Source organism: Diprion similis, chromosome 9 (genome assembly GCF_021155765.1).
Source record: "Diprion similis isolate iyDipSimi1 chromosome 9, iyDipSimi1.1, whole genome shotgun sequence".
Lineage (NCBI taxonomy): Eukaryota > Metazoa > Arthropoda > Insecta > Hymenoptera > Diprionidae > Diprion > Diprion similis.
The window spans coordinates 8,496,810-8,524,357 of NC_060113.1; the positions used below are offsets into that span (position 1 = coordinate 8,496,810).

General features: G+C 36.0%; 1 protein-coding gene across 5 annotated transcripts in view; it reads right to left on the reverse strand.

Annotated features, from left to right (window-relative positions):
* Positions 1–345: 345 nt before the first annotated feature.
* Positions 346–27,548, reverse strand: part of LOC124410190 (telomerase-binding protein EST1A-like) — a 224,985-nt gene continuing 197,782 nt past the window's right edge. For 3 of the 5 annotated variants that reach the window (XM_046888363.1, XM_046888364.1, XM_046888360.1), the window contains 3 exons: positions 11,874–12,094; positions 7,589–7,673; positions 4,215–5,634 (listed from right to left, as the gene is read on the reverse strand). In XM_046888363.1, coding sequence (XP_046744319.1) covers positions 5,498–5,634; positions 7,589–7,673; positions 11,874–12,094 — 443 coding nt within the window. In that variant the 3' untranslated portion in view covers positions 4,215–5,497. Of the gene's footprint in view, positions 3,232–4,214; positions 5,635–7,588; positions 7,674–11,873; positions 12,095–27,548 lie in introns of those variants that run through there. The other 2 variants (XR_006929578.1, XM_046888362.1) reach the window with 2 other exon arrangements.

Sequence of the window (27,548 nt, forward strand, 5' to 3'; positions counted from 1 at the left end):
CTACTTACCTATCTATTAAAATGATGAAAACATTCATGGTTTTAGGTATTAACGGTTCCGGTAGGTATATAATATTGCATCAACACGTAAGTACGAGTCATTGAACAATTGATTTTTTCTTAAAATTTTTTCCTTCTGTACAAATTTGAATCGATTTCTATTTACTTTATGTTTTTTTTTATTAATTCAAATTACTTAAGTTGATAGATATCTATGCCATATATATGGGGCGTGCCATGTGAACTCAACAACGTCCTGACCCTCACATTATTGTTTTTCCCAAAATATTTTGCTGGTATAGTTGAACCTAAAACCACCTGAATGCATTTTCTTAAATATTTTTCAGAAAAATCCCCTTCGCGCATCAACTGTCAAAAGTGGTAAAAACGCCTAAAGTGTAAAACCTGATAAAATGCTGAAAGTGCTTTACTTCATTCTGCAACAAGACTAATGACGGCAAGCAAACTCTTTCTAGGTGTTTAGACACCTACAACATTTTTTATTTGTTCAAGACACGAAAAAATGTTATTTCTTTATACTGAATAAGTTACTATTTATTGGATTTAGAAACGAAAAGTTTATCGAACTTTCAAAGTGTCTTAAAGAACCTAAAAAATGATAACTACCCAATTAAACCAAAGCGTATAAAAATAGTAGATTGTATATTAAAGAAGCAAAGTAGTTTACTTATGTAAAGTAAGTAAGTGTACAATATGAGTCGTAGGCGAGTGCGTGCGCAAGCTGAAGACGAATATTGCAAATACGTGTGGCGAAATAGTATATTTAGTATATTTTACCACACGTGCAGGGAAAGTACAACTTTCCGTTTATGCGAGGGGCCGAAAGTTGTACTTTCCGTGCAGGTGTGGTGAAAAAACGGTTGCCTACTTGTTGCACACGATTCTTTATATAACAAGAGTATGTCAGACGTTTTTTCACGAGGCACTAAATTGAGGTTATGGTCGCGTAATGTCAGTTTAGTTAACTCCTAGGAGTTAAAAATTGTTTATTATGTACTACGCGCATGCGCATTCGTAGACTCACTCTACCGTTATAGAAACGAGTACTTTGTGTACGGGAAACATGCATGAAAAAACACGTAAAACATGCTCGCGTTATATAAAAAAAACTTTGCTCCCATGGTGCTTACAATACTTTGTTTAAAAAAAGGTGTCACAAGGTCGTAAAACTTCACTTTTTTGTACTTCGGTGCTCTTTTTCTTACTGTCGCAGAAAACGATTACTTTACGTACGGAATATAGAGGAAAAAAACGCGTAAGCCATAAAAGTGTTCGCTAAATAAAAATTTTCCATGTTTTTGTGGAATAAAAAAAACTTCGTCTTTAAATACTTAGAAGTAGATTCTTTACCACCATGGGTCTTGTGCCGAAGTGATCGAAACAAAAAGTAGCATTTTCGGTTTTTATCTCAGATTTTACAGTTAAGGCGTTTAATCACGACTTTTGACAGTTATTACTCATTAGAGATTTTTCATGAAAATGTAAGGCAGTTAATTTAACCTTTATCTGGCACTTCGGGATCGTTCGTGACCTAAGGGTTTTTAATCTTTACCTGGCACCTTCATCTGGTATAACATTACTGGCACCTTGGGGTCAATTGAATTTGAAAATTATTGTTACGACATTTTTATCTTATAAAAGACAATTAAGTGAATATATAAAAAAAAAAAAAAAAAAATTGAAGTGAAAATGTTAAATTGCTTCGTTATAGCAAGCAATTTTCGGTTGAAGCTTTCACCGACCCCAAGGTGCCAGGAATATTATACCAGGTAAAGATGCCAGCTAAAGATTGAGTGTCTTTGACCTCCTATTACATCCAGGAAAAAATTCGAATAAAACAAAAATGTGAGAGTTAAGGCCTAGTCGAACATTAAAAATTGGTTTTATGTTTTAAAGAAATGGCAACTCCAACAGCGCAAGGAGACACATTTTTCTTATTCACAGTAGTGCTATTTTCAAAGAAACTTCATGTTGTCATGTCCCATTTTTTGACACGTTGAAACTGCTTTTAACGATCATCAAAGCATAAACGAAACCAGAAGATACTGAGAATAAGCGAGCTACTTTTTTTTCTACTAAGAATTCCCCTTCTTCGTATGATTAAAATTCTGACGTAAATGTCGGTCTGGCCTCATTCCCCTTGTTTGTTTTTTTACTCCATCTCATTCATTAAAATTCGTTCGTGTCATCGAAATAGTAAATTTACGCAACCTGACGCAAACATACAGCAATATAGCTTTCACTACATATCATTTGCAAACATCATTCTTATTTCACTATAAAGATACAGATAAGTGTGGTGTAATATTATCAAATATCCATGTCTCCATGGTTTGTCAAAAAATAGTATATTACCATCATGTATATAATGATAATGATGCTAATAGAGCTTTGTATATATAAATACGTAACAATAATAATAAAAACTGTATTGCATGCAGTGTGATTTAAAGTACATATGTGTGTACAAATGTATGTGTACGTATATATTTATTGGTGAAAAAATGTATTGTGTAACTTGACAAAAGGAATATGAATCAGATACGGGTTAAATCATCGACAAACCTTTCCTTTTTTTTCTCTTTTTCTATCGTTTCTTACACTTGATTCAGTTATAAAATTAAGGTATTCAGATAAGTTTAGGAATGTATGCATATTTGCTAATATCTTCCTTAAAAGTTCTTAATCTACTCGTATAACTATAACGCTTACGCTATCCTATCGTTTCTTATCATGTCGTTCAAAGCATTACAATTTAATCCTAATAGTCAAATAGTAGTGTAGTAATAGTAATTTGAGAAAAATAAAATTAAATTGACAATTCTACGTCTACGTTATGTGCCTAGTCACAACATACGCGTGTGTAATTTGATATATGTATAAGTATAATTACTACAGCAATAACATATAATAAATCGGTGTTAGAAAAATACGAATGTTATTATTCGCGTTATTATCGACTATTATATCATTAAAATAGTGCGTTAAGAATTACTCCAAAACTTGTCCAAAGAACACGTATTCAAGAGTTCTAGTTAATAAATTTCCATTAGAATGATGGGAGTTTAGTTTTTATTCCTATACGTTACTTCCCTTTTCTAGTCCCTTGGCGTTTCTGTCCTGCTTTCGAATTTCGCACTCACACTGATACATCGATGAGAACAGTAACATCACAATGATAGAAATGAAACCCACCATTCTGAGGATTAGCCTATAATTGGTAAATATATTTATGTAGTAGATATAATATTATAAAAAGTGGTAAAAAATACAATATTGTTTTTGAAAAAATTCTTCTTCTTAGTTTCATTCATTTTTTTTTCAACCGCAAACGATCTACATGCTAGCCATTCACCTTGTTTCTTAACTTTTCTCAATATGCCATTCCGCAGTTTCCGTACGTTGATTTCTCTACTAAATTCCTTTGGAATTTTAAATTCAGAAAAAATCGTGTAATTTAAGTATATAAAGTCTCAATTCACCACTCGCTCTTTTCTCCAATTCATTTTCCATTATACACAATGACGGTCTAAACATAATGAATAACAAAAATAACGAAAATATCTACGTATGTATGATACAAAGACGTACTCTAATTTTATTTCATTCAAAGTTAAAAAGACCCAATTGATCAATGATAATCTAAATCCATTCCTCAATACTTTACCACTAATAGTCATAATAATTACGATAGAACCGCCTGAAGAAAAAAAAATGTCAATAAGTGTATCTGAACGTTTCGCAAATGGTAATAAATGTTTGTACATTTATCGACATGCTACGAATGCGAGACTTACTACGTTTATAACAAGGCATTTGTTATTTTTTCTTCTCTTATCACTCGGTTTTCTTCGACTTGTTTTATTTATTTATTTATTATTTTGTTACTGTTAATGTCATTTAGCTATATCTAATCGAAGGATGGGAGCCTAAGATACGGTGGAAGTGAGATGTGCCGCGATTGAATTGCTTAAGAAAATACTCAGAATTTCATCATGAAAATAAAATCAAAAGACTCGGTAGATTTATGCGCCAAGTATCAAGTATAAAATTTTAAGTCTCCACGTTTACGGTGTATATGATTAAATTTTAAAAAAAGAGAAGAAATTAAAAAGGTATAACAAGTATATATATATACCTATAATAATACACACGATCGAAAAATGTTACAAATTGTATATACATATAATAATATTATAATATTATAAACATGATTACAAATAATAATTCAGTCACAATAAATGACCTGCGCGATCAAACAATTATAGATATACGTTTATAGGGCTTAGGTGTATTCCAACGTAAGTAAAAATAAAAAAAATGCCAATAATTCAACGTTCGATCGAAGCTCCCGCTACTGGTGTTTTTATTTTCTTCTTGAGACCTCTGGTTTCATTCCTATTGAATTTTTCGTTTTTCGCTCTGGTAATTTTCGTTTAATCATTTATTAGATGTTCTTCTCTGTACTTTAGGATACGGTATTATGTATACGCACATATGAAACCGCCACCGCAATTCTCAGCCGTGCTTTGATTTGTCAATATTATTGAGGGGGAGTTCACAGGTTAGTACTCACTTCTCTAGGTATCGCGGTGATGGATCTAAATATCAAGGGATGGGGAAAAACAGTAACAGATCATATTATATTGTTCAAATTGGCTACAACCTTAGGTATGATAATATATAATAGCACGAAAAAAGAAAACAAAAACTTGACTCACATCACACTAGCCTAAGAAATTAGTGACGAAACTTACGGAAAGGAAAAAAGAAACTGTAAGGTCGCTCCGATAAAGGTAAATCATGAAAATGTCAGGACTTAAAATATAACGTTAAAATTAGTCACCCTATATGTATAATACGTTATACAAGATGAGAGCACACTTGGTCAGCACACAAACACACACACCCACACACACAAAATTCTAATATATTGCGAATTCTCACTTCCGCTTCGTGTTATCTTACCATCGCGATTACAATACACACGTATGTGAATATACATACACGAAATGAGAAAGAGAACTGCTCAGGAAAAAAAATTACGAAAATTCATTGACATCTTAAGCCTGTACAATTACTATTTAAGACACTGGTAATAATAATAATAATAATAATAATAATAGTAATAATGATAACAAAAATAATAGCGTATGGCTGACTTGACTCTCTTTCTCCCAATCGTATGGGGTCGAAATCATAAAGTACTAAACGACAGCAACGTGTAACAAGTCCAGTAAACTTCCCTCTAGACTCCTTGAGGCAAAGGTATGATACAACGCGACACTTACGTCATCCCAATGGCCCGATGCATCGTCTGCTGGCAATGAAGATCTGTCTGCTGGTGCGAGATGGATCGATGTTTGACTTTATTTCATCCATTTATCGCTATTTCCATTGATTTTTCTGATCATTATTATCCTTATTTTTTATTTTTCATTTTTTCTAATAGAAAGCGAACTTGGCGCTCTCGGTAATCATCCAAGACTGGCCCACTGCATGAAGTCTAGTACTTCACGGACAGGGACATCTCGTGCCAATGCTTTCACCCGAAGATTTCTATCTTCCGTAAGTAATACTACCTCGCGTCGTAGCCTACGCGGTTGACCTTCTGCTGAAAAAGTTTTTTTTTTTTAATTTAAAAATAAAAATCAGAAGAACAAAGAAATTGATTAAAATTCACAATTTCCTACATCCAGATTACATACGTGATTTTTAAACTCATTTGGGTGAATAAAAAAAAAACGAGTATGTGAAAAATACGTAGTTAAGGAATTCTAATTTTGATGTTGCCACGATCGCAAAGTGGACTGCCATTTGCGCATTCCTCATGAAATGGTATATTGTGTAACAAAGAGGCTAATTCAGTCGTTTTGGGCTGATCGTCAGCGTAAGTTAGCAATGTGAGTCAATATGAGTATAATATTGTGCGAGCCGAAAGCAAATACCGTAAATACGCAAGGCAAAAAGACCGTTGCCTCCTTGGTGCACACGATTCTTTATATAACAAAAGTACGTTATGCGGTTTTTCACGAAACACGAAATTGAGGTTAGAGTCGCGTAGTGCCAGATTTTTTCGCGACGGCGCATGCGTGCAGTACTGAAAAGACTACTTCTAACTCCTAGGACTTAAAAGTGGTTTTTTCTGCACTCCACGCATGCGCATTCACAGATTCACTCGACCATCGAAGAAACGGGTACTTTGTGTACGGAAAACACGTGCGGAAAAACGCGCAAAACATGCTTGCGTTGTATAAATGTATTTTACGACTTGGAAACGCGCTTCGTTACTTGAATATAAGTTTCGCATTCCTGCAAAGTGATCGTAAAAATATAGAATCTAAAATTCCTTGTCCTTTTCAGGTATTCCACAACCAAAGTTGAATGTTTTTCACGATTATTTTACAATAACTATATGAACTGAGAAATATATGGGGTTTCCCTTGCGGTTTCGCTAGTGTCGAATGATCAGCGTTCTCAAATTTATTCTCACTTCGGTACATCCCAATGGACTTGGCATTTTCACGTTACTTTGAAAAAGTCGGAATCACAGAAAATTGAATGCAGAATCACAAAAATTTGATCCTTTATCCCTGCTGATTTTTCAATTGATTTTCTGTGTCAAAGTCCCTAACTAGAAATTATTGATAAATATTTTCACACTTTTTCGAAAATTGCTTTGTGAGGTATTATTTTCCCGAAATCTTAACTTGCAGAATTCGTTTGTTTTTCAAGTTTTTTAGTTCGTTACCCAGATGTAACATAGAAAATTGTCTTGTACGAAACCTGTGAAGTTGTAAACCTAATTCCATTTTTTTGCGACACCGGAGATACCAATTTTGCCGGATTGCAAAAAAATTGTCGGGGTTGCAACACAATCCCTGCTTGGATTTTGAGTAAATTTTTACACAAAGTTTCGCGCACATTTTTTCTTTTTGTGAGACCTTAGTGAAGATAAGCGGACATTGAGTTTGGGAACAATGAACATTTATATTTTTTATTACTGCGATAAAATTTGCAGAAATTCCCAGAAAAAATCCGGTATAAGAACACAAGGATTCTCTGATCTTACAAAAGTTCATCTGAGATCGGAAAATTAGTTGTTCCGGTGTCTAAAATGAAAAAAAAAAACTGAGACCGTTTACAATTCGACAGGTTTTGTAAAAAATATTTTTTCATGCAATGCCTTGGTGTCAAACTTAAATTGCATAAAAAAAAACAACTGACTTTTAAAAGTGAGGAAAAAACAGAAGAAATTTGTCAGTACTTCCTAGATTTCAAGTCGTCGCACAAAAAATCAATTCAAAAATTGGAATGGCTATGGGTCGGAGACTGATTGAAATTTTTCGAAATACCCGACGGACTATAGATCATGAGTTTATATCTTCGTAAATTTTTAAAACACTACGCAGGTTTCAATCACTGATTATTTTCAATTTGAAAACTGTCTCCCTCCTAATTGTGGGAATTGATGAACATAACTCTCGCAATCTGTGATGCGATCGGGCCTGATGGAAAAAAATGGAGGTGCTTTGAGCATCTAATGTAAATAATTTTTCATAACTCACCGACGCTGTTAAGCTCCTTGCTGCTAGTTCGACATAAGCTTAAACAAGTGGCCAGAATTCTGTCGTCGTTCCTGGTTAAACCGCCCTGAAACAAATAAAGTTATGTCTGACTTTTAGGTACCATGAACGGTGACTTTGGACGCGATAGAGTGAGCATGAATATAAGACTGACGGTGCATAAACGATGTCGCTCAGATAATATCGCACGAAAATGTGAGTTAGAATAGAATAATTTCGCGATTAAGATTCTGATTTCCAATAATTTCAACGTCCTTTCGCCTGTCACTTAAACTATAATTCATATTACATATAGACAAAGTTCAGTCTGATGCCACGGAACTAAACTTGAAATGTCGTTATAGTCTCCAGTGCTTACGACAAATACCGTGGAATGAATTTTTCAAACGAAATCTACGTTGAATGATTAGTTCAAGTTTTGTGCATCATTGATTCCTATATTAATTTTTGTTATATAATGCCTTCGATTCTAGTATCCTTTTCAACTTTGACAGAGCATTTTAGAATAAAAAACTTACTGTCGCATTCACTGATTTGGGGACTGGCGCGATCTTGTCGTTAACGTTACTGTAATTTTTGTAACTACAATTTTTTGCTTTGCAAAAAATAAATCATTTTTCAAAATTTTTTCAACACTTTAGTATATTTTACATAAATGTTAATTATTACAAACCTACGAAATAATTCCTTTCGAAAATATCTTGAAAATAATTCCGTAAGTGAAAACCGTTTTCAGAATATGTTGCCCATACTCTAAACAACAGGAAAATAACTTTGAGACCTGCCACGGAAATATTCTATCAAGTATTAAAAATAATCACGAATTATAATTAAATGTCTTGAATTCTTTGAACATAAATCACCGACTAAATTTTTGAAAAATTGCTACAATTTTCCGGATGCGATTTATACAGGACGATATCGGTGGAATGTGTTCAATTTTTATTGTACTAAATGCATAAAAATTACTTCAGTCGATTCAAAATAATATAACGTATGAAAAATGATGTGAGAGTTTAAGTAAAATTTGAATTATTTACTCATCGTTACTTAATAAGTACGCGGATACAAATACTTTAGTTATGTTCTAGTAAATATTGTGTTGGTGTTTAGAATACAACTCGTTGTGAATAAATTTCTTTCGAAGTTCTTCTGTTTCATATAGTAAAGTGAAGTTAACTATTGAAATGAAACCGAACTACCCATCGCAAAATCAGAATTCGTAAAAGCACTGATAATTTTCCAAAAAAATGGTAATTTATACATTTTCCGTCATTATCAAAAATTCTTGATGTTCTAATATCGATCATTCTGCGTAAATATCATCAATTGTTTCGATTCGAATTGACATAAATTGAACTTCCTCGGAAAACGTTCACAAAAATATCCCGACGTAACTGACTCTGCATTTTACTCATTTATCAGATTCAATTTATAATTGGGTGTTTTTTTACCAGACAATGAAAGTATACAATGAAAGGCTCCGAGATTGATCAATTCAATTCAAAAAAGTAGTCGATTCTAGCCAAAAAGCTCATCGCTGGTTACATAAGGCACGATCGCACAGTGCTTGTTTACCTGATTTCAATTTAAACAAATCAGCTTTTATAATTGAAGACACAATGGACTCATCAATATTACTCGCAGCATTTCAGAGAGTGGTAAAATTCTTTTCGGAATGATGCGAAGTTTGTATAAGTGGCATCGAGAGAGAAAACGAGAAGAAAAAAAAAGAAAATATGAGACATATAAAATATACCGTTGAATTGTATGGCAAAGGCCATTGCATAATCTAACCAAGAACTTTCCGCTGGGCTATATTTTACCTATTCATTCGTTTCAAAAGATTAACAAATGTAATTTATTCATTTTTATATTGTATTTAAATAACTGGAAAACCACTAACCGATAAAATCTAAAATTTATTCAGTTCAAAAATAGTAAGAGGTGATTTTGTATCTTGTAACGTCGAGGTCTAGTGATAACTCTACTTTTTATTTTTGACGTTTCTATAATAACATCCACAAAAAGGAATGGGAAGTTATAAACGGAAGTGACTACTGCCAGTGTGGAAAGCTAAGGATTATGGCTTGTTACATTGCCAATAAGCATAACATAATCCATGAATGTCGAATTTTATATTCTTGGGTTAGATTCGACGGACGGGTTCTCCGTTATCAATATCACCAACTAGTCCATAAAATTTGTCGTCTCAAAATCAATGACTCCAAGTCTACATAGGCGAAACCATCTCTAAAGATCTCGTATATAACAACCCAAATTAGCTGCCATGTACCTCACCCTCTTCGATTTTCATAATTTTTTAGTATGATGTTCTAACTGACCCAAAAAAGTCTCGGAATTATTTTCCGATTTTTTTAGTCATTGATAAAATTGGAAAAAAAAATCGACAAACAATTCCAAATACGCTATTTTTTTAAATCTGAAAAAATTTACACAGATTCGATGATTTGAAACGTAATTTATAAGCACCACATGAGGATGGAACCAAAATATTTACTATTTTTTCGAAAGTTTTTAGTTTCTCCGTATCGGAATTGAAGTTTCTCTGTTTTTTTTTCATTCTATTCCCGGATCTCAATATATAACGGAATCATGAAAACAACGTGATTCTGCAATCTATTTAAATCAAGGCACATGGAAAAAAAAATTAAAAACAAAAACAATTTCTCTATGGAAAAACTGAAAACTTGCGAAAAAATAGTGAATATCGAGGGCTCATTATCGTATGGTGCTCAAAAACAATATTTTAAATTCTAAAATCAGTGTGAATTTTTTCAAACTTTTAAAAATGGCGTTTCCGCAATTGGTTTTGTGATTTTTCGTAAATTTCACCAGTTGGTGAGGAAATTCTGAAAAAAATCCGAAGACCCATTTAGGTCGGTAAGAACATCGTATTAAAAAGTGATCAAAAGCGAAGGAGGTGAGATATATGGGCTCCTAATTTGACGTGTAATGCCCTATTTACAAACTCACTGTCATGCAACACCATGATATGAGCCAAGAAACTGATTTGACTATTCAGTGGGAACCGACGGACTGCTAATTCAACGTACAGGCTTTTTTTTAGGTGAAATACAATAAGATAGTTAAATTTTTGTGCAACTTGTACGAAAAGTATGCTTTTTCGTGAATGTAAAGTGGGCGCACAGTGCCTTTACCCATCCGAAAATGATTAGGCGGGCGCAAAAATGTATTTTGCGCTCGCTTCCTCAAATGCCTGGTGCAAAATTGAGTAAGTACTGCGCGATAACGGATACTGAGCGATAACGTGCACTCAAAGTTCAGCTTTCAATCTAGGTTATGGACAAAAAGTATTGCGTGTACTATGGGCGGATGACGATTGACAATTATCCCCTTCACTGGTAAAGGATTTGAGAGTGAAGTTTGAGTGGACATTTTTGATAGACGACTTTTTTCTTACTATCAACTTGAAATTTGGTACTCGGGGGTTTTTGGGGTTGCTGATTACGAATCTACACTTCAAATTTAGAAATTCAAGATGGCGGATCCAATATGGTGGACATAAAGTTCGAGGTTGATCGTATCTGGTCGAAAAACTCTAGCCAGGGGTTTTCGGGGTCGCTGATTAGATTCACTACACCAAATTTTAAAAATCTTTAGTTTTTAGAACACTCGAAAACGCCTGGGTGAAGTTTTTTGATAAGATTTCATTACTTACATTACAACTTTTCACCCGCCATGTTGGATCTGCCATCTTGAATTTCTAAATTTTGAGTGCAGATTCGTAATCAGCGACCCCAAACACCCCGGTAAGGTTTTAGTGCTGAAATTCTGAGAAATTTCGTATAAAACGCATTTTTTTCAACAGCCCGCCATATGGCAATTACACAGTGTGTAAAATTGAGTACGTTGAAAGTGCGCATACGCAAAAAAGCCCTAGTGTGTAAAATATAGTATTTCAATTCTGCGCATCGTCCAATGTTGTTTCTCCGCACTGTTTGGAAACAGGACGTGTGAAAAATTCACTTTTTCAAGGCTCCTATTATTTTGTTCAAATCGACGTTTCATATAGTGCAACTTCTCTTTGAAAATCGAAACAAATGTAGACATGTAGGAAAAAGAGGCGGAGCCTAGATTGGAGATTGAAGAGACTGAGGATACGAAAAAATTTTCCCTTCGAGTTTTACTCTGAGGCGGGATCATCTCATGTAATCAATATGCGGGAATTCCAAGTGAGGCTAGGCAGGCCATTGCAGCCGAATAAATAGCCAGTAAATCTTACCTGATCGACGTCTTCCTCGACGGTAAAGGTGCTCGAGGTGAGGACCGTTCCTCTGGTTGTAAGACAACGCACTGCTGGATTTTTGCTGCGAGCAAAGGCCAGGGCCACCCTCGATCTTTCAGCAACCCTGGCGACGTGCTCAGGGTTCAGGGCAGCTCTCGAAGCCGGCGGACAATCGCGGGCGTCTCCTCCACGAGCAAGACCCTCCAGCTCGTTGAGAACTAGAGTAACAAAAAGGTAAAGAGGTTCAATAAGAGGGTTTCAGAGTTTCAACAATAATTTTAATCAATTAGAGTATTTAGCAGAGTGATTAGTATATTAGCATCAATGGCACTACAAATTTCCTGACATTTCCCGGTTTTTCCGACTTTATTGACTTTCTCCAAGGAAAATTTCGACTACCCTCATATACCCAAAACTCACTTCTCTCATGCAAATTCATTGCATCATACGCATATTATGTATCTTTATTTTCGAGTTAAAATAGTCAAGATTTCCCAAATTTCATTCAATTTTACCCAATTTCAATAACTTGATATTGCAATGAATATTCAGCATCTTACTTGTAGGAAATAAGCACATCGTCGTGTATATACATGTATAATTATATGCATAAGCGAAATTTATACTGAAACACAAGTTTCACAGTCTTGATCAGTGTGAACTAGTTTTAATATTTGTTTATTGCTACAGTTTTACATGTCTAATCAAATTAGCAAAAACTCAAGTTTAGTTTACAAGTATACTTTCTTTGCCTGTTTTTTTTCGATTGATGTCGAAGTTCCAAGAACTGTACCAAAAGTACTTAATATCTCCTGGATTTTTTCAGTTTGCGTGAAATTCCTTGACATTTCCCGATTTCTCACAAATTTTCCGACGCTACGCACTTTGTCAGACAATTTTTTATGCTTGGTATGTCACTTTTTTGGAGTCTATTATTTTTATTCAATTGGTTACGGACTCTGAGCTTCGCAAGATTGAAAACGTTATGCGCAGATACGTTGAGTCTCACTTCGTTGATAATCGCTCGTTTTGCCAGCGCAGTCACGGCGCGTTGCGAAAAGTTGAAACTGTTTCGAGTAATACAACGTTGCAATGGAATATTTTTTCAATATTCATCGAGCATATTAGTCAATTGTTAATTTTTTGTGCAGCGAAATAAAGACGCATTCTTCTTGATACACTTGTATTGATTTACAATCAGTGTAGAGAACAAGCTGAAACTTCAGACCGCATTATGTGATCGAAGCCACCCTATTGATAAGGGTGACCACGATTTCATAATAACCGTTGATCTGGTTGACGGCTTCAAATGTATACACGAAGTTCACATGATTATAGGACTAACCTTCTATGGAAGGCATTTTCGGTAGAAGACGCCTTTGAAAAAAAATATGAGATTTTTAAATTAACAAATTCTAACTCTGTTACATTTTCATCAATTGAAAGTCAGCTCTACAGAAGAATAGAGAATATTTTGAAGTTCGAAAAGATCTTATGCATTTTCGATGCTTCATGGGCCAAAACCTTGGTCACCGTTTTCAATACTGTATTTTGCTATTATCAATTTTTTTTTCTAAAATTAAAGCGGGAATTCCGTAACTTGAAACACTTTTTCAATTTTTAACTCCCACCAGCCTTGAATTTATACAATTTCGAAAACCGTGAACGTTTTCCAACGCGTTTGAGCTAAGAAACTTGCTTAATTGTCCAGTGTAGTAGAATTGGAGGGTGAATTTAGAGTTGGATAATGATTCTGAACAGGGTCTGTATTGGTCAGATTCCTTCCGATTGTCTAGGATACTTACACCCTTGCAGACCCCTTGGAACGAGCGTAGCCCCTGGCTGTGGCAGTTCAAACAGGCCGTTGGGAGAAATTCAAGAAAAGTAGGTATTTGCTCAAAATCCGTCCCTCTTTGTTTGGGAAGCGGACAGGCGTTCCCTGTTCACTAACATGGCTGAATGCCGCTCGGCATCGAAAGGGAATGAAAAATGACAGTGTTGATATAAATAACAAATAGGAAAGAGTAAACAGCAGGCTCTAGGGCGTCAAGAGAAACGAGGAAGAGAGATGGACCGCGGGCTCACTGGTAGCGAGTAAGAGTGCGAGAGCGTAAGAGTGAAAGAGGTGAGAGGAGAGGCGACTGCGTTGGTGCTGTTCAAACAGTCGTGGGTCTCGACTGTTAGACCCTAACCTAGAACAAGCGTTACCACCTAGGATTGTCTAGCGAGAGTGTTGAGAGAATCCATTGCTCGTTCGTCAAGGCGCAGGTTCATTGCCAGATGTGAGACAAGATGAATAGACCGAACTCTTTTCAACTCCGTTATGCACATGACCAACTTGTCTGCTGCGAACAAGGTTCCCGATTCATCTGCGCACTCAATGTTGGATTAACTCAAGCTGTGACACTGTGACTGAAGACATACTTCTATTATGAACTTTTCTCTTATCTATGTTGTTTTGATACGTGGCAAGGGAGAGAAAAAACTTTCCTCTTTTAGGATGTGCAAATGGAGTTGACTTGAATTGTAGGAATCCATGGGGATGAAATGAGTCGGAACCCTTGTATTGCCCCTCCACATGTTCCCATCCGATTATGGGGAAATTGAATCTTCGAAAGTCCCCAGTTGCACGGGCGGCTTAGGAACGATTTCCAAGTTCATTACGTCCGACTACAAACGCGATTCGTCAGTTGTCAGACGCGGGAGTACGTATATAACCAAGTTCGTGAAACGTGTGTAAACCCTAAGAGGATTTATGAGACCGCCTCAAGTTCCGCGGTGATCCGTTATTCCGAGACCCCGGGAGGCTACAGGACGGCGCAATTATTTACGACCCAAAATAAGATTCGTTAGACTTCCATCCTATAAACCTTTCATCGATTTAGCGAAGTCCACTCACACCTGGTATACCCTCATAAAGTTTCACGGCTTCACAATGGGGCACGTCTATCTTAACAAATAACTTAGCAGATTGCCCAGTCTCTTAGAATTACAATAAATAGATTAATATACACGTAAAGTGTTCGCGGTCTTTTTGTGGAACAGTTCAAACCAGAAACTGATTTGTAGCAACAATAAAAGAGATCGTCCGGCTTATTTATTTTCTTCGAACGTGTTGCCGCAGAGTGGAATCTTGACCACTATTCCAAAAACGTCAGATTCATGACGAATCATGAATGAACTCACGTGAAGTCATACCTTTGGTGTAAATTCATTCGGTTGAAACATAGTGATTATATGTAAAGGTAGGTAAGATCCTGAGTGTGTTCAGTTATATTGATGAACTGTTTCATTTGCCGACAGAACGTATTCGCAGTATTGTTACCCAGCTTTTATCACCGAACTGATGCCAACATGACCAAGTATGCACAAAATTTACTCAAACGAGAAGATGGAAATGAAAAAAGGGTTCTGTCACGAGGTTGAAATTACTAATTATGAACAAGTGTTATCAATGATGACTCATACTATAACGACCAGTCTTCGTCATTTGTTCGTGCGTCAAGAATAGTTTAACCATATAATATACATAAATAATTGTGATATTCCAATTTGCTAATGAGTTCTTCCATGCATTGTACATTCATTATTTGTCAATTAGACATGATAGACCTTTCCGGGAGCAGCGAGATTCTTTGTATACATTTCTTGTTAATTTCCCCGGTAACGTTGGAAATGAATGTCCAATCAATTTTCAAGGTTTCAAATATAAAAATTTCTCCTTTAACTATTCATGATAACCCAAATATGGTAAAAAAAAAAAATAACAAGAATCAATTAGTTTCCAGAAAGACCCTCTATAACATAATATGGAAGTAAAATTTTCGCTGGAACATTTTTTAATTCCCATCATGGTATATGATTCTGACGATATTATTGAAAAGTGGATTGGAGGCATAAAGTTTCGTGAGATAAACCAATGAACAGAATAATCTACATCATTTGATGAACGACTAATATCAGTCCATATTTGCATGTGTTATTATCATTGGTAAAGGGCTACACAAATCCCGTATTTCCTTCGGAGTCGTTTTCTTGGCGGTGTCGTTGAAAGAATTTTGTGACACCCTGTAGACGCATGTTCCTCCGAACCTCCCGTGCAGTAGGGAGAGGGTACCATGTACAGGACGATAGAGGTATGGAACGAAAAAGTCTGGATCTCGACCTGGACACGTTCAGGCGCCGCTATATTTCACCAGGCAATCCGACCTCGTCCTCTTCGGCAAGGCGAGTGCCGCGCACCGCCCACGCCCGAGTCTCAACCAGCCTGAGCGAGCATAAGCCGACATGCATTCATGTATGAACCGTGAGAGCGTAACTGTGAACACCGAACTCCATCCGCGCCCGTTGCCAGACACTGCTTGCGGGCAAAAGGGCGTTCGCTGATTCCACGTAAAAATACACTCTGGATTTTCGGGCAGGAGGAATTGACTGATGAATAAAATTCGCCATGGAAAAGAAGAGAAAGAAACTCGTACATTAGGATTAGCGTCCCTTTATAAGGTCGTCACTTTACACATATCACTGAGGTCTGAGCTCGGGTACGTTCAGCCACGTTGAAATCGTTTTTTTAAACACGTCATTTTTCAGATAGATGAAAAATTCAAGCTGTGTAAACAGTTTCAAGATTTCTAAATTTGGTTACGAGCAATTAATCATCGACAATTAAATATAGTATCGTAACAATTAGAAACAAGTGATTATTTTTTAAGAAACTCGCTTGGTTGCTGGAAGGTTAACGAGCTGAGTTGAATTTTTAAACTTCTCAAGGATCGAAAAAGTGGTGCCTATTTTATGAATCACTCTATCGATATTGATGGATACAGATTTCCTTTTCTAAAGCATAGAGAATTTTAACAGTTTAAATTAGACGAATTGATTCAAAATCTCACGACAATCGAGTCTTTCTGGCTGGAAAGTAGTAATATCACCACCGGCCAACGATCAAGAATCCAAAACGAGGTTGCAAAAGCCTCAGTTTTCATTTACACCAATGATTTTGTTTCGTTATTCCGACAATTGAATTGCTCATAAATTAATTGCAGCCTGTTTGTACAGATATTTTTCTGATCAAAAAGCTCCATTTGTGCCGCTTTTCTTAATCTCAAATGGAAGTCTCCGTACGAATTTTGAATTCTCGTATTTCCTTAGCAGGGCTTATTTCTGAAATTTGATATCTAGCATTTATGGCTACTCGCTGGTATCCCTCATCGTTTTATTGAGCTAAATCGTCGACCTTGATTTCGAGGTGGGCAGCGGCCTCAATGGTTCGTGTATGGTTACGAGGCGACTTCAGCGGTGCGTCTTAGGACTCGAACACTTATAACGCCAAAGGCCATGCATCAGTGCGTTGCCCTGACTCGCGCAAGAACCTACCCCGCGGGTTTTCCTGGTCCCCCTGTAGCATGCAGCTGCATAACTGATGGAAGAACATAGCTCGACAGAAGGTCTTGAAAGGCGATTGCGATCATTATTTTATGCAACCCAGTTACGTTTAGGGTGCTAAAATTTCAATCTTTCATCACTCCGGATGAAATGCCATTCGTACTTGCTCTTTCGTTAGTAATCATCGGCCTATTTTCAACAATAATTGCTGAAAAAACTGGCGTTTTTGTTTGATGAGAAGTAACATAAATTTTTAGAGTAGATTTGGTTACATGGAAGAAAAGTATTGAGGAATTACAGGAAAGTTGAACCTAGCGCAAGAATTTCCAAAGTTATCGAAAACACGTGGGAACAACCTAATGCTTTACTCCGGAACAGGATTCTTTGAGGAGGAACGGTTGCCAAGAAATCTCAGCAGCATTTGGTATGCATTAATCGGCCTGACTAACGGCTTACCCCTCTCTCTCCCGCCCCAACTCTAATAGAAACATAAGTAAATCACACGGTGGAATCGATAGAACGAAAAGCAGATGTAAAAGTGAAATAAAGTGTCGATCACATTGATTGCAAATATTGCATGTTGTATTATCGCCAAATTTCGGTAATATGCAAATATATCCACATTTATGAACTGCTGCGCTATATATTTCAACGTCCCGACAATTTAAAAAAAATTACCAAAAATACTGTCCAGAATTAGAAATATTCTTTTTCTTTTGTACTGAATTTTGTTGATTTTTTTTTAAATTTCGGAACGCTAAACCATGGTGATTTGTTTGATCAAAATGTGTGAAGTGAAAAACATATTTGGTGATTATTATTTTCACGCATCACCGATGAGTGACGGTCATTGTGCACCTTAAAGTGATAAATTTAAGGGCCGGACAAGCGAAGGCGGATTCAATTGCAGATCTGCATTCAGCGTTAAAATTCGATACAACGAAAGGAAAATTGCAGATTTGGTAACAAGCGATCGTTCAAATATTGAATAATCTTTGCATTTCACGTACATGCGTTTAAAAGTGAATTTTGTATAAGCATGCCCTCAAAAAAAAAAAAAAAAATCCTTTAGTTTTTTCGATCGTCAACCCCATAAAACTATAGTTAACAACGTAATACTGAAGTTTTTGAAAATAAAACATCGTGCAACGTTTTTTTGGAGGTTGTGCATCAACATTTTGTTTTCATCGTCTGATTAATGTGTCAAATATCCAAATCTAACGATTGGATGGAGCTTATCATTTCTCCATACAATGGACGGAACTTTATATGGTAGCATTCGGTTTCCTTCGAATCGAAGTGTCGAAGAACATTTGAAGTCCTATGATCTTGGAGATATTCAACATAATGTAAGACGTAGTTTTTTACTTTTCAAAAAATCCGTATTTAAGATAAGCCTTCCAGCTTCTTTGATTGAGTGATAGTGAAATGTTGACTAATACCGGTCAAACACATGAAAGGGAGTTTATCCTATGTAACGATTTTTCTGAAATTAAAACCTTCGATTCGCACTGTGTTGAATATCTCGAAAGTCGTAGGACTTCAAATGTTCTACGACGCCTCGATTTGAAGGAAACCGAATGAGTTGCCAAACGCTACTATATAAAGTTTCCTCCGTAGTACTAATATACATCCAACCGACGAAATTGGATTTCTTACATGCTAATCAAATGGCAAATACAAGATGTCGATGCGTGACCTCGAAAAAAAAAATTTTCTTTCAGAAGGTTAAATACGACGGTATTAACTATGGTTTCATGGAGTAGCTGATACAATAAAAAAAAAAATCTTTTTGAGGCACCCTAGTTAATGTACATGCATGCAGCTGTATGCAATATTATTCACGAACCAAAATACGATCCACACATTGTACTATAACTTTCCAAATTGTTGATTCTGTTTCAGACTGAAAAAATAGTTGAACACTTCTTACGAATAACTGATTAGCCCTGGTAATTACCCAAAAAAAGTGAATGGTAAGGCGCATGAATTGAAGCTCCTAAATTAAACATAGTTTTTTGCTTTTTATTCGGTAATGTCTTCAATAGAAATATGAATACGCGCTATGAATACATTCAAATCAGTTAAAAAAACGAAAATTGTACTGAATGTCCAGTTGCAGTATGAGACGCTTGCAAAATAGTCATGGGACCTTTTAATAGGATCAAAGCACTATTAATTTTTCAACTTTGATCATTGATTACAAGAGGCTTGACAAACTCATAACGCTGCAAGTTGAAAATTAGAAAAAGTGCGAAGAAAATGGTATAATTCTGATTTTTATTAAATTTAGCAGTGTTTCAAAGACTCCTCCTACGAAAGGTTTTGCACTGGATTAAAACAGTGTTAAGGTGTATTTTTTCACCAGGTAACTGGGACCATTCATGAGGTTCGAACTACTATGACTATCAACAATTACTATATACTATATCATATTTCTTATAGTACATACTATATGGTAAAGGAATCGAATCGTAATATAGGAGCATTTTTGGAGTCAAACTGTGTAGAAAATGCCTGCTAAGCGGTCGGACTGGGTGCGTGTGGGCAATCCGGATGAAGCGTAAGCTTGATGTACTATGAGGAATAGAAAAAATATAAGTAAAGATGGTGATGGTGCGGTACTGGCTGATACCGCCCTTCATTCCAATCACATCCCTTATTTGAGGCGAATCGTTGCATGGATTCCTCTTGGAGAGAACTGCCACCTCCTCCGTATCCTCTAGAGTTTTACCGCCGGCTTTCGATTTCATCAGAATGATCCTCAATTTCGAAAGGGAGAGCCCTATCTCTTCGTCTTTCAGTATCGTTCCCTCTTTTTTTGCTCTTATCGAGCAAACTTATCGCTTTCTCAAACTTCGAGTCAGTCTACCCAGGAGTTACACACAAAATCGTGGTACTCCTTCTTGTGCGATAATTAATCTTGAAATATAATGTGAAATGAATATACCATTTTTGTCACGATAGACCGTTAAGGTGATACACCTCGAAAACGCGGGGATGTAAAACTTCTATACCGCTCGAGCCGATTAGAGTGGAATTCGAGCAGTTAATGCCTTATTTTAGCAAAAAGTGGATCGTCTTTTTAATTTTTCAAAATTTGGATAAAAATTTTACAGATTGGTTACCACCCGTAGAAATGTGACAAATTTTCACAGTTGCACTGAATGGATCGAAATCTCTTCTATGATGCCACTCTGCGGTGATGAAACACACATTTTAAGCCTAGTCCCATGAGATTTGATGGTGAAATGACGAAATGGCAGCTGATCTGGTTTTCGATTACGAAGAACACCAAATCTCATTTTGGCGACATTTTTACCGACATTACGCGCATGCCAGTAATGCATGCGTGTAATGTCGGTAAAAAATGACCGGCATTCGTGAAAGGTCGGTGACAAATGTGGCGAAAATGAGATGACGGTGTTTTTCGTAATCGAAAACCAGATCAGCTGCCATTTCGTCATTTCACCATCAAATCTCATGGGACTGGGCTCAAAATGTGTGTTTCATCACCGCCGAGTGGCATCATACGGGAGATTTCGATCCGTTCAGTGCAACTGTGAAAATTTGGCCAATTTCTGTGTGTGGTAACCAATCTGTAAATTTTTTTTCCAAATTTTGAAAAATTAAAAAGACGCTCCACTTCTTGCCAAAATAAGGCATTAACTGCCCAAGTTTCACTCTGATCGCTTGAGCGGTATAGGAGTTTTGCAACCCCGCGTTTTCGAGGTGTACAACGCGTCTTTATAAGCACCTTAAGGTTCCTTGGCGTCTGAGGATGTTCTTTATACTGCTGTTTATTGACCCTGTATTGTTCAACTCTTAAGAAGGGGAAAAAATTCTTTGTATCACTGCATTCGAAGTCAAGCAAGGGGGAATCTTGACCAGGTCAAGTTTGACGAACATCTTGCCCTGGGCCAACTAGGGGCAGGTTGTACTCGCCACACCAGCTCCTCCGGCGAGGTATTACACACGGTCCTTAACTAACTCGAGACTCTGAGCATATCCAAGCCAGATGGATTGGTTCCAAGAGGATGATGTACGGCTGGTAATCAGGAGGCTGTATATCATCGATGGGATCTGACAGTCACTCGGACTACGAAATTTATTACAAAGATGAGTCAGCTCCACACGCCGCGTGACCCTGACTCCTGGAGATGTCCTGGCCACGGCTGGAGCTAAGATCCATCCGAGAGCGTGGCATATCGACTGGCGCAGCGACGTTTTATCCGATACCGGATACAATCCTAACCTTTGAATTGACGTCTGACATGATTTTCGGTACGATCTTTTCAGAAGAGAAAACAAATTAATTGATAACGCCGGTGAACGAATTTTGAGTCGAACAAGAGAGAAACTGGGTAGTAGATGTAAAATTTTGATTTCTTCTACGTAACTAATAAAGGAAAAGATAATTTTTTTTACAAGAAGTTTATTTTTGTAGAAATGAGATTTTGGATTTTAAGAAAAATCACCTATTTTCTCAAACATTTTTTTGTGAATAACAAACTTCACTTTGGCATTTAAATCACTTTTATTCAAAAATAATAATTAATAATAAGCTACAAATGGAAAAGAATTGATAAATAAAGTTTAAAAATGAATATCACGATGAAGTCGTTTACCTTTTTCTGCTGAATAGGCTTCTATTTATTATATATTAGCTATCAACCAAAAACTTCAAAACTTGCTCATCAACGTGAAAAAGACAAGAACAAACTTCATAACTAATAAATAAAAATTTTGGTAAAAAAAAAAAAAATTTGTTTTGTTGACCAGTGTAATCCTGCGTGAACGTATAGAATCATCGTTAACAGTACTGCGCGTGACTATGAAAGTACATAAAATAACGCTAACTAGTCGAGATTATATTGATAGCCATCAATGCGATGTTCATTTCAGATATATTTTTCCGCCTCTCTGAGAATATAACGATATCGAACATTAAATGAGGTATGAAACAGTGGTTTTTCGATTGTTTATACGGTTTACATAACGAAACTCTGAAAATCTTCTACTTTTTCGAGTTGTGATGTATATCACAGGCTGAACACAGACCTGGAGCCTTTACAACTGCATATTTTTGTAAGACTCGAAAAATTTTCTCTTGTTCGAAATTCAATCCTCCATGATGATTTATAAATTATTGCAACCGGCATTAGAATTTTTGTAGATCATACGTGAGTTTGAATAAATATATACATGGTGTCTCATTTTAGTGAATCCAGTCAAATATCTCGACAACCAGAAGTGTAAGTGGAAAATGTTTCGGACAAAAATTGTAAGGCTGAAATGGGGAAAGCAGATGATATTTTTCGTAAATGGCCCCGCCAAGGTCGAAAGAAGGTCAACTTAGTTTTTTAAATAGAAGAATATTTTTACACCGTTGAGCTCTTATTTGAAATTGTTCGACTGTGGGTAGTCGTACAACTCTAGAAATACCGCGATACGCTTTGATAATTCGATAATTTGCCATCGTAGATAAGGTTCACGAATAATGTTTTATTGTTAAAGTTATTGAAAAAATAAACGAACATCCTTTTGAAAATATTTGAAATATGAAAATTTTGAATTAATAACAATTTAAGCCGAAAATTTTTTTAAATTAATTCATTTACAAAAATAAAGATAAAACTTGAGAAGAAATGTAATTATTTGGAGAAAAAAAGTAGAAGGGAGCCACAGCACGAGCGTTCACGACGCAGCCCCTGTCAAACGCACGCTTCTGCAGATCCTGCTTAACATGCAAAACTCATGAAGCAAGTACGACAGGATCCTTCCGTAGCAACTTAACTTAACTTTAAGTGGTAAGTATGAAGCACTTTCTGATTCAGATGAAAAAATATACAGTTCCACTGAAAGAAATTCAAGTTGACTTTTAGCTAACCTCGGCGAATCCGCTTACGGAAAATTTAATCCTTTCATCTTCTTTTCCCTTTTGAACCTTACAACTTTTGTCTGAAACATTTTTTATTCACACTTTTGGTTTTCGAGATATTTGACTGGATTGATTACAATAAGACACCCTGTATATTAGGGCGGTTCAGAAAAGAGCCTTTTTTAGATTTCTTTTCCGAGATTCTAGCATTTGTTCATTAGAAAATAGCTCTCGCGAAAGGGCTGGGCTAAAATAAAAATCTTTATTACTGCCTCAACGACGTTGGAATTTCGAAAAAAAGGCTGTTTTTGGGAATTGAAAAACTGAAATATCCTTAAATTCTTTGGTGGCTATGTTTTGTATGACGAAACAAAAGTTTTTGTCAAGCCTGAGATGCGTGTGAATTTTTTAGTACACGAGATTCATTTTTCAGTAAAATTATTTCAAAAAACCAATACACGTAACGGTATAATAATTTTATACATATATACACATAATATAAAGAGAACTATATATTTATAGTTTAAGTATAAAAATCGTATAACTTCGTGAAATTGACACGCCCATACATTTTTATCGGCCACCGCATTACCTATAGCGATATTCTTGAAACCAGTAGATCTACTCGATGGAAGAGAAAAACCTATAAAATGAATACCTGTAACTATATAGTTTATAAAGTTACGGTGTACTTGGACACGATTAAATGGCGAGGTTGCGGGACAAGGTTCTGGTGACACACGGGTGCAATTCAAACAGTCAGCAATTGTAAGTTGAGAAGTAAATTCTCGATCATTAGAAGCACAGCTGTCCAGATATGGATATACCCGCGAATGCCATCTAATCGCGTTTGTTTTATTGCCTTTTGCAAGACCCATCCAAATGGGTGCAAGCGAGGTCCAGGTTGTTTAGCATCTGTTCAGATGCTTTATGATACAGTACGTTCGGAGCCGTTCAAAATGTTAATCCCATTGAAAACTTCAACCTCTTTACTGTCACTTTAACTTTAATGGGTCACTGGGGGTGAATTTCGGGTTAAACGGTTCTGAAACTCCTTGTAGAGTCCCTTAGTCGTGGCGCAATTTTTCATAAAAAATGAACACCTTATTTTGGACATTTATAGCACTTTTTTATTTTTAAAAACTTTGCTAGTTTGTTACAATATGTAAGCAATTAATTTTGGTTAGGAAAATTGAAAGCGCTTTTTCTGCGATCCTTAAACAATACCTAGATATTTTTTTAGATTTTTAGAACTCAGTTTTGAGGTAAATTTCACCCCGTGTGATTGTTATGCGATTCTGCTGAGGCATGACCCATTAGGGTTAATAATTAAACAAAAAAATAGCTTCGTCTCTTAAACCTATGGACCAGAAATCCAAGAAGAAATTATACAAATAACTCATAAAATATAAGTGACATACGCAATGATCAGGTGTTTTGTGTTACAAGTAGATAAATATATGGATTGATGAAGTAGCGAATGCTAAACCAACTCAATCACTTAATCTTGCGAGATTTCCATATTATACCCACTTTTAGTGATGGAGAAAAACTGCACAGCACAGCGAAAGCAAAGGCTTCTTGACAACATCAAGATTATAAAAGGCATTGATCGATTGATTGCTAGGGAACATTACAGGTTCTTTGTAGAGTATGAAATCCGCTAGAATGTCAATCGGAAAGGCTAATATGGATAGATTGAATGTATTAGGTAAACCTGAAACACGTAAATTCATAACAGAGTAAGAAAATTAATATCAATGCGTCGAAGTGATTAGCAGTGAGTCAGGCTTTTCGAACGCACGTCGAAGGGTTTTTCACATTCAAGTAGACACGAGACCCATGTGAAACGTTGAATTTCAGCCATACGTAATTCGAGTGTTTTCCGGCTAATTGCACGTTATAATGAAGAACAACTGTTTATTGTACGTAGAAGTGAAATCTCCCGATTCTCTGAAGTGAAAAATTATTAACGAATAGGAGGTATTGAGTAATTTTTTTGTTGCAAGAGGGGCCTCAAGTCATATCTTTACCTGCCACCTGTGAATTTGTTTAATATTCTTTCAAAATTGTCCTTGGATGTCGATTACAACGGCGATCGCGGTACAATATTCAACGCGCGGACAGTTTGACGAGAAATAGCTACGAGGATCGTATTAACCAGAGTCAAAGGTCATGGTGCAAATCGTCGGCGTAACAGTCGTGAAAGCGACTCCGCCACGGTATGAAATTAATATTCCGCAGGTAAAATCAGTTACGCAAATTACTTAGCATTTGATGAGTAGTGGCATTATATTGTTTCATCGACGGGTTTCAAATCCATTGAAGCGTGAGTAGGGTATAATATTGCGTTTAGAATTCTCGAAAAATTGATACTATGATGCAAAGAAGAGTAGTAGAAAGTCATCACTCCAAACGATCATAATGGCCAAAACTTGGATTATAAATGAGATAACGCTTTCGATAGTGATATCAGTTCCACCTTGCTGGTTCCAAAGCAGTTATCTGGACTTTAATATAAATTAAATCATTATTTCACGTTCCACGGCTATCTTCATCGCATATTTTTAATTCGATCTTAAGAAATTCACTTAATACCCTGTTAATAAGTAATAACAAATAGAGGTTTAAGGCCGACTGAATAATTTATTAGAAAGAAGACACAAGCTGACAGTTTACGCGAGTATCGTAACTCATTGGCAAATGCCTCAAAACATATTGTACCCAGGCACATGGCTAGTTAAAAGCGTAAGCAAATAATACTGAAGTGATTAATATATATTGTATATATTAGGGTGGTTTCTTTTTTACCTTTTTCTTTCTTCTTACATACCCTTCGAAAAATTAGTTTTTAACCTCAAATGAAGCTTCGTGATACCGGAACTCGATAGCAAAATTCTAAAAGGTAACTTATCCGGTTTGAATTTTTCAAGCACTATAACCGAAATGTCTCAAAAACCATACAACTTTGCAAGCTGGTTTGGGTTTCATTTTGTAGATGATCAAATTTTCTAAAAAATAGGTTGGGACTTTCGAAAGAATAGATCTATCATAAAATGATAACAGAGCTTATTTTGTAGAGCGTTCAATTCCCTGAAAAAATATGTTCTGATCTTATTAGTACACTACTACATTGATGAGTTATAAAGTTACAAAGTTTAAAAAAAAAAATTCCCACGTTATTTAAGTGAGAAATAGCAAATCGCGATGAGGCATCTCTAAATATTAACATTAGAAGCAACATTCGAACAATATTCTCTACTTGCATTTTGAAGAAAAAAAATAGTCGATATTTTTATACAGTATAACACACACACGCACAATTTTTTGGCAGGTTCTTGGCACGAAATGAAACGTGTTGTTGTAGAAAGAAACCTATGTTATTAGATCAGTAGTTATTTTCTAGTACCTAGTGACGAATCTTTAATGTCATCATTAAAACACACCATTTCGCATAAGTGAGACCTCACTAATTTCAAGGACAGTACCAAAAATGCACCTCATCGATTTTCTCTATTTTATGGTATGGCGTAGTAGATAAAAGAAATTGAACATATACTTCTTTTACGTGACAATTTGGCTGTCTCAGGAATCAGAAACACCCTTATGGTTTACCATTCAAAAATAAGATTTAAGAATACTGCGCAAATATTGTTATCTGTTGATAGTGAATAATGTCCAATTGGCTTCATCAAAAACATTTACATCAGTATCGAGAAATCCTAAACAAATTATTTTTGGGAATAAATGTTAGAGGTGTTCCACCGATTATAAAGTCACGAATCACACCGATTACAACTATGCATCTCATCGGAATTTGGGTAGGGATAAAATATGTTGAGTGGCTTCATTACTTTGAAGTCAAAAATGAACTGATTGCTAAATCTGATACTTTGGTTTATTTCCAAAAGTTCAGGGTTTCTCTCAACAACAGTATTCACTCAAAAAGTGCAAGTATAACATATCGTTTTTTTTCTTTCAATACGTCATTACTAGTGAGTTCTGAAACTAGATTTGCAGCGTGGAAACTTTGAGCACTGTGAAAAAACCATAGGTCTGCGGTGCTTGTGAATTTTTCCCCATAGCCATAACCCTACTGCTGGAAAGACTGCAACTCCTACCGGGCTATAGGTCATTGGGTCATCGCTATTACGCGATCTTCGTGAGAATGAGTCGCTCGGTAATCTCTGCGAGCCTCTTATCCAAAAGGGGATCCTCTCTAGTTTCTGCATCGCCCCTTCATTATTTTCGACTATTCGTTCGTTAATGCGCCTTACGAATTGCCTCAGAGGTAAGTGACCGCACAGAATAAATGAAGCTCATTAAGCTTCCTCGGAAAGCCCAGGTCAACATAAAATAATCCTCAACTATATCTGAGAACGGAACGGTAAGTCAAAAAGGTACGT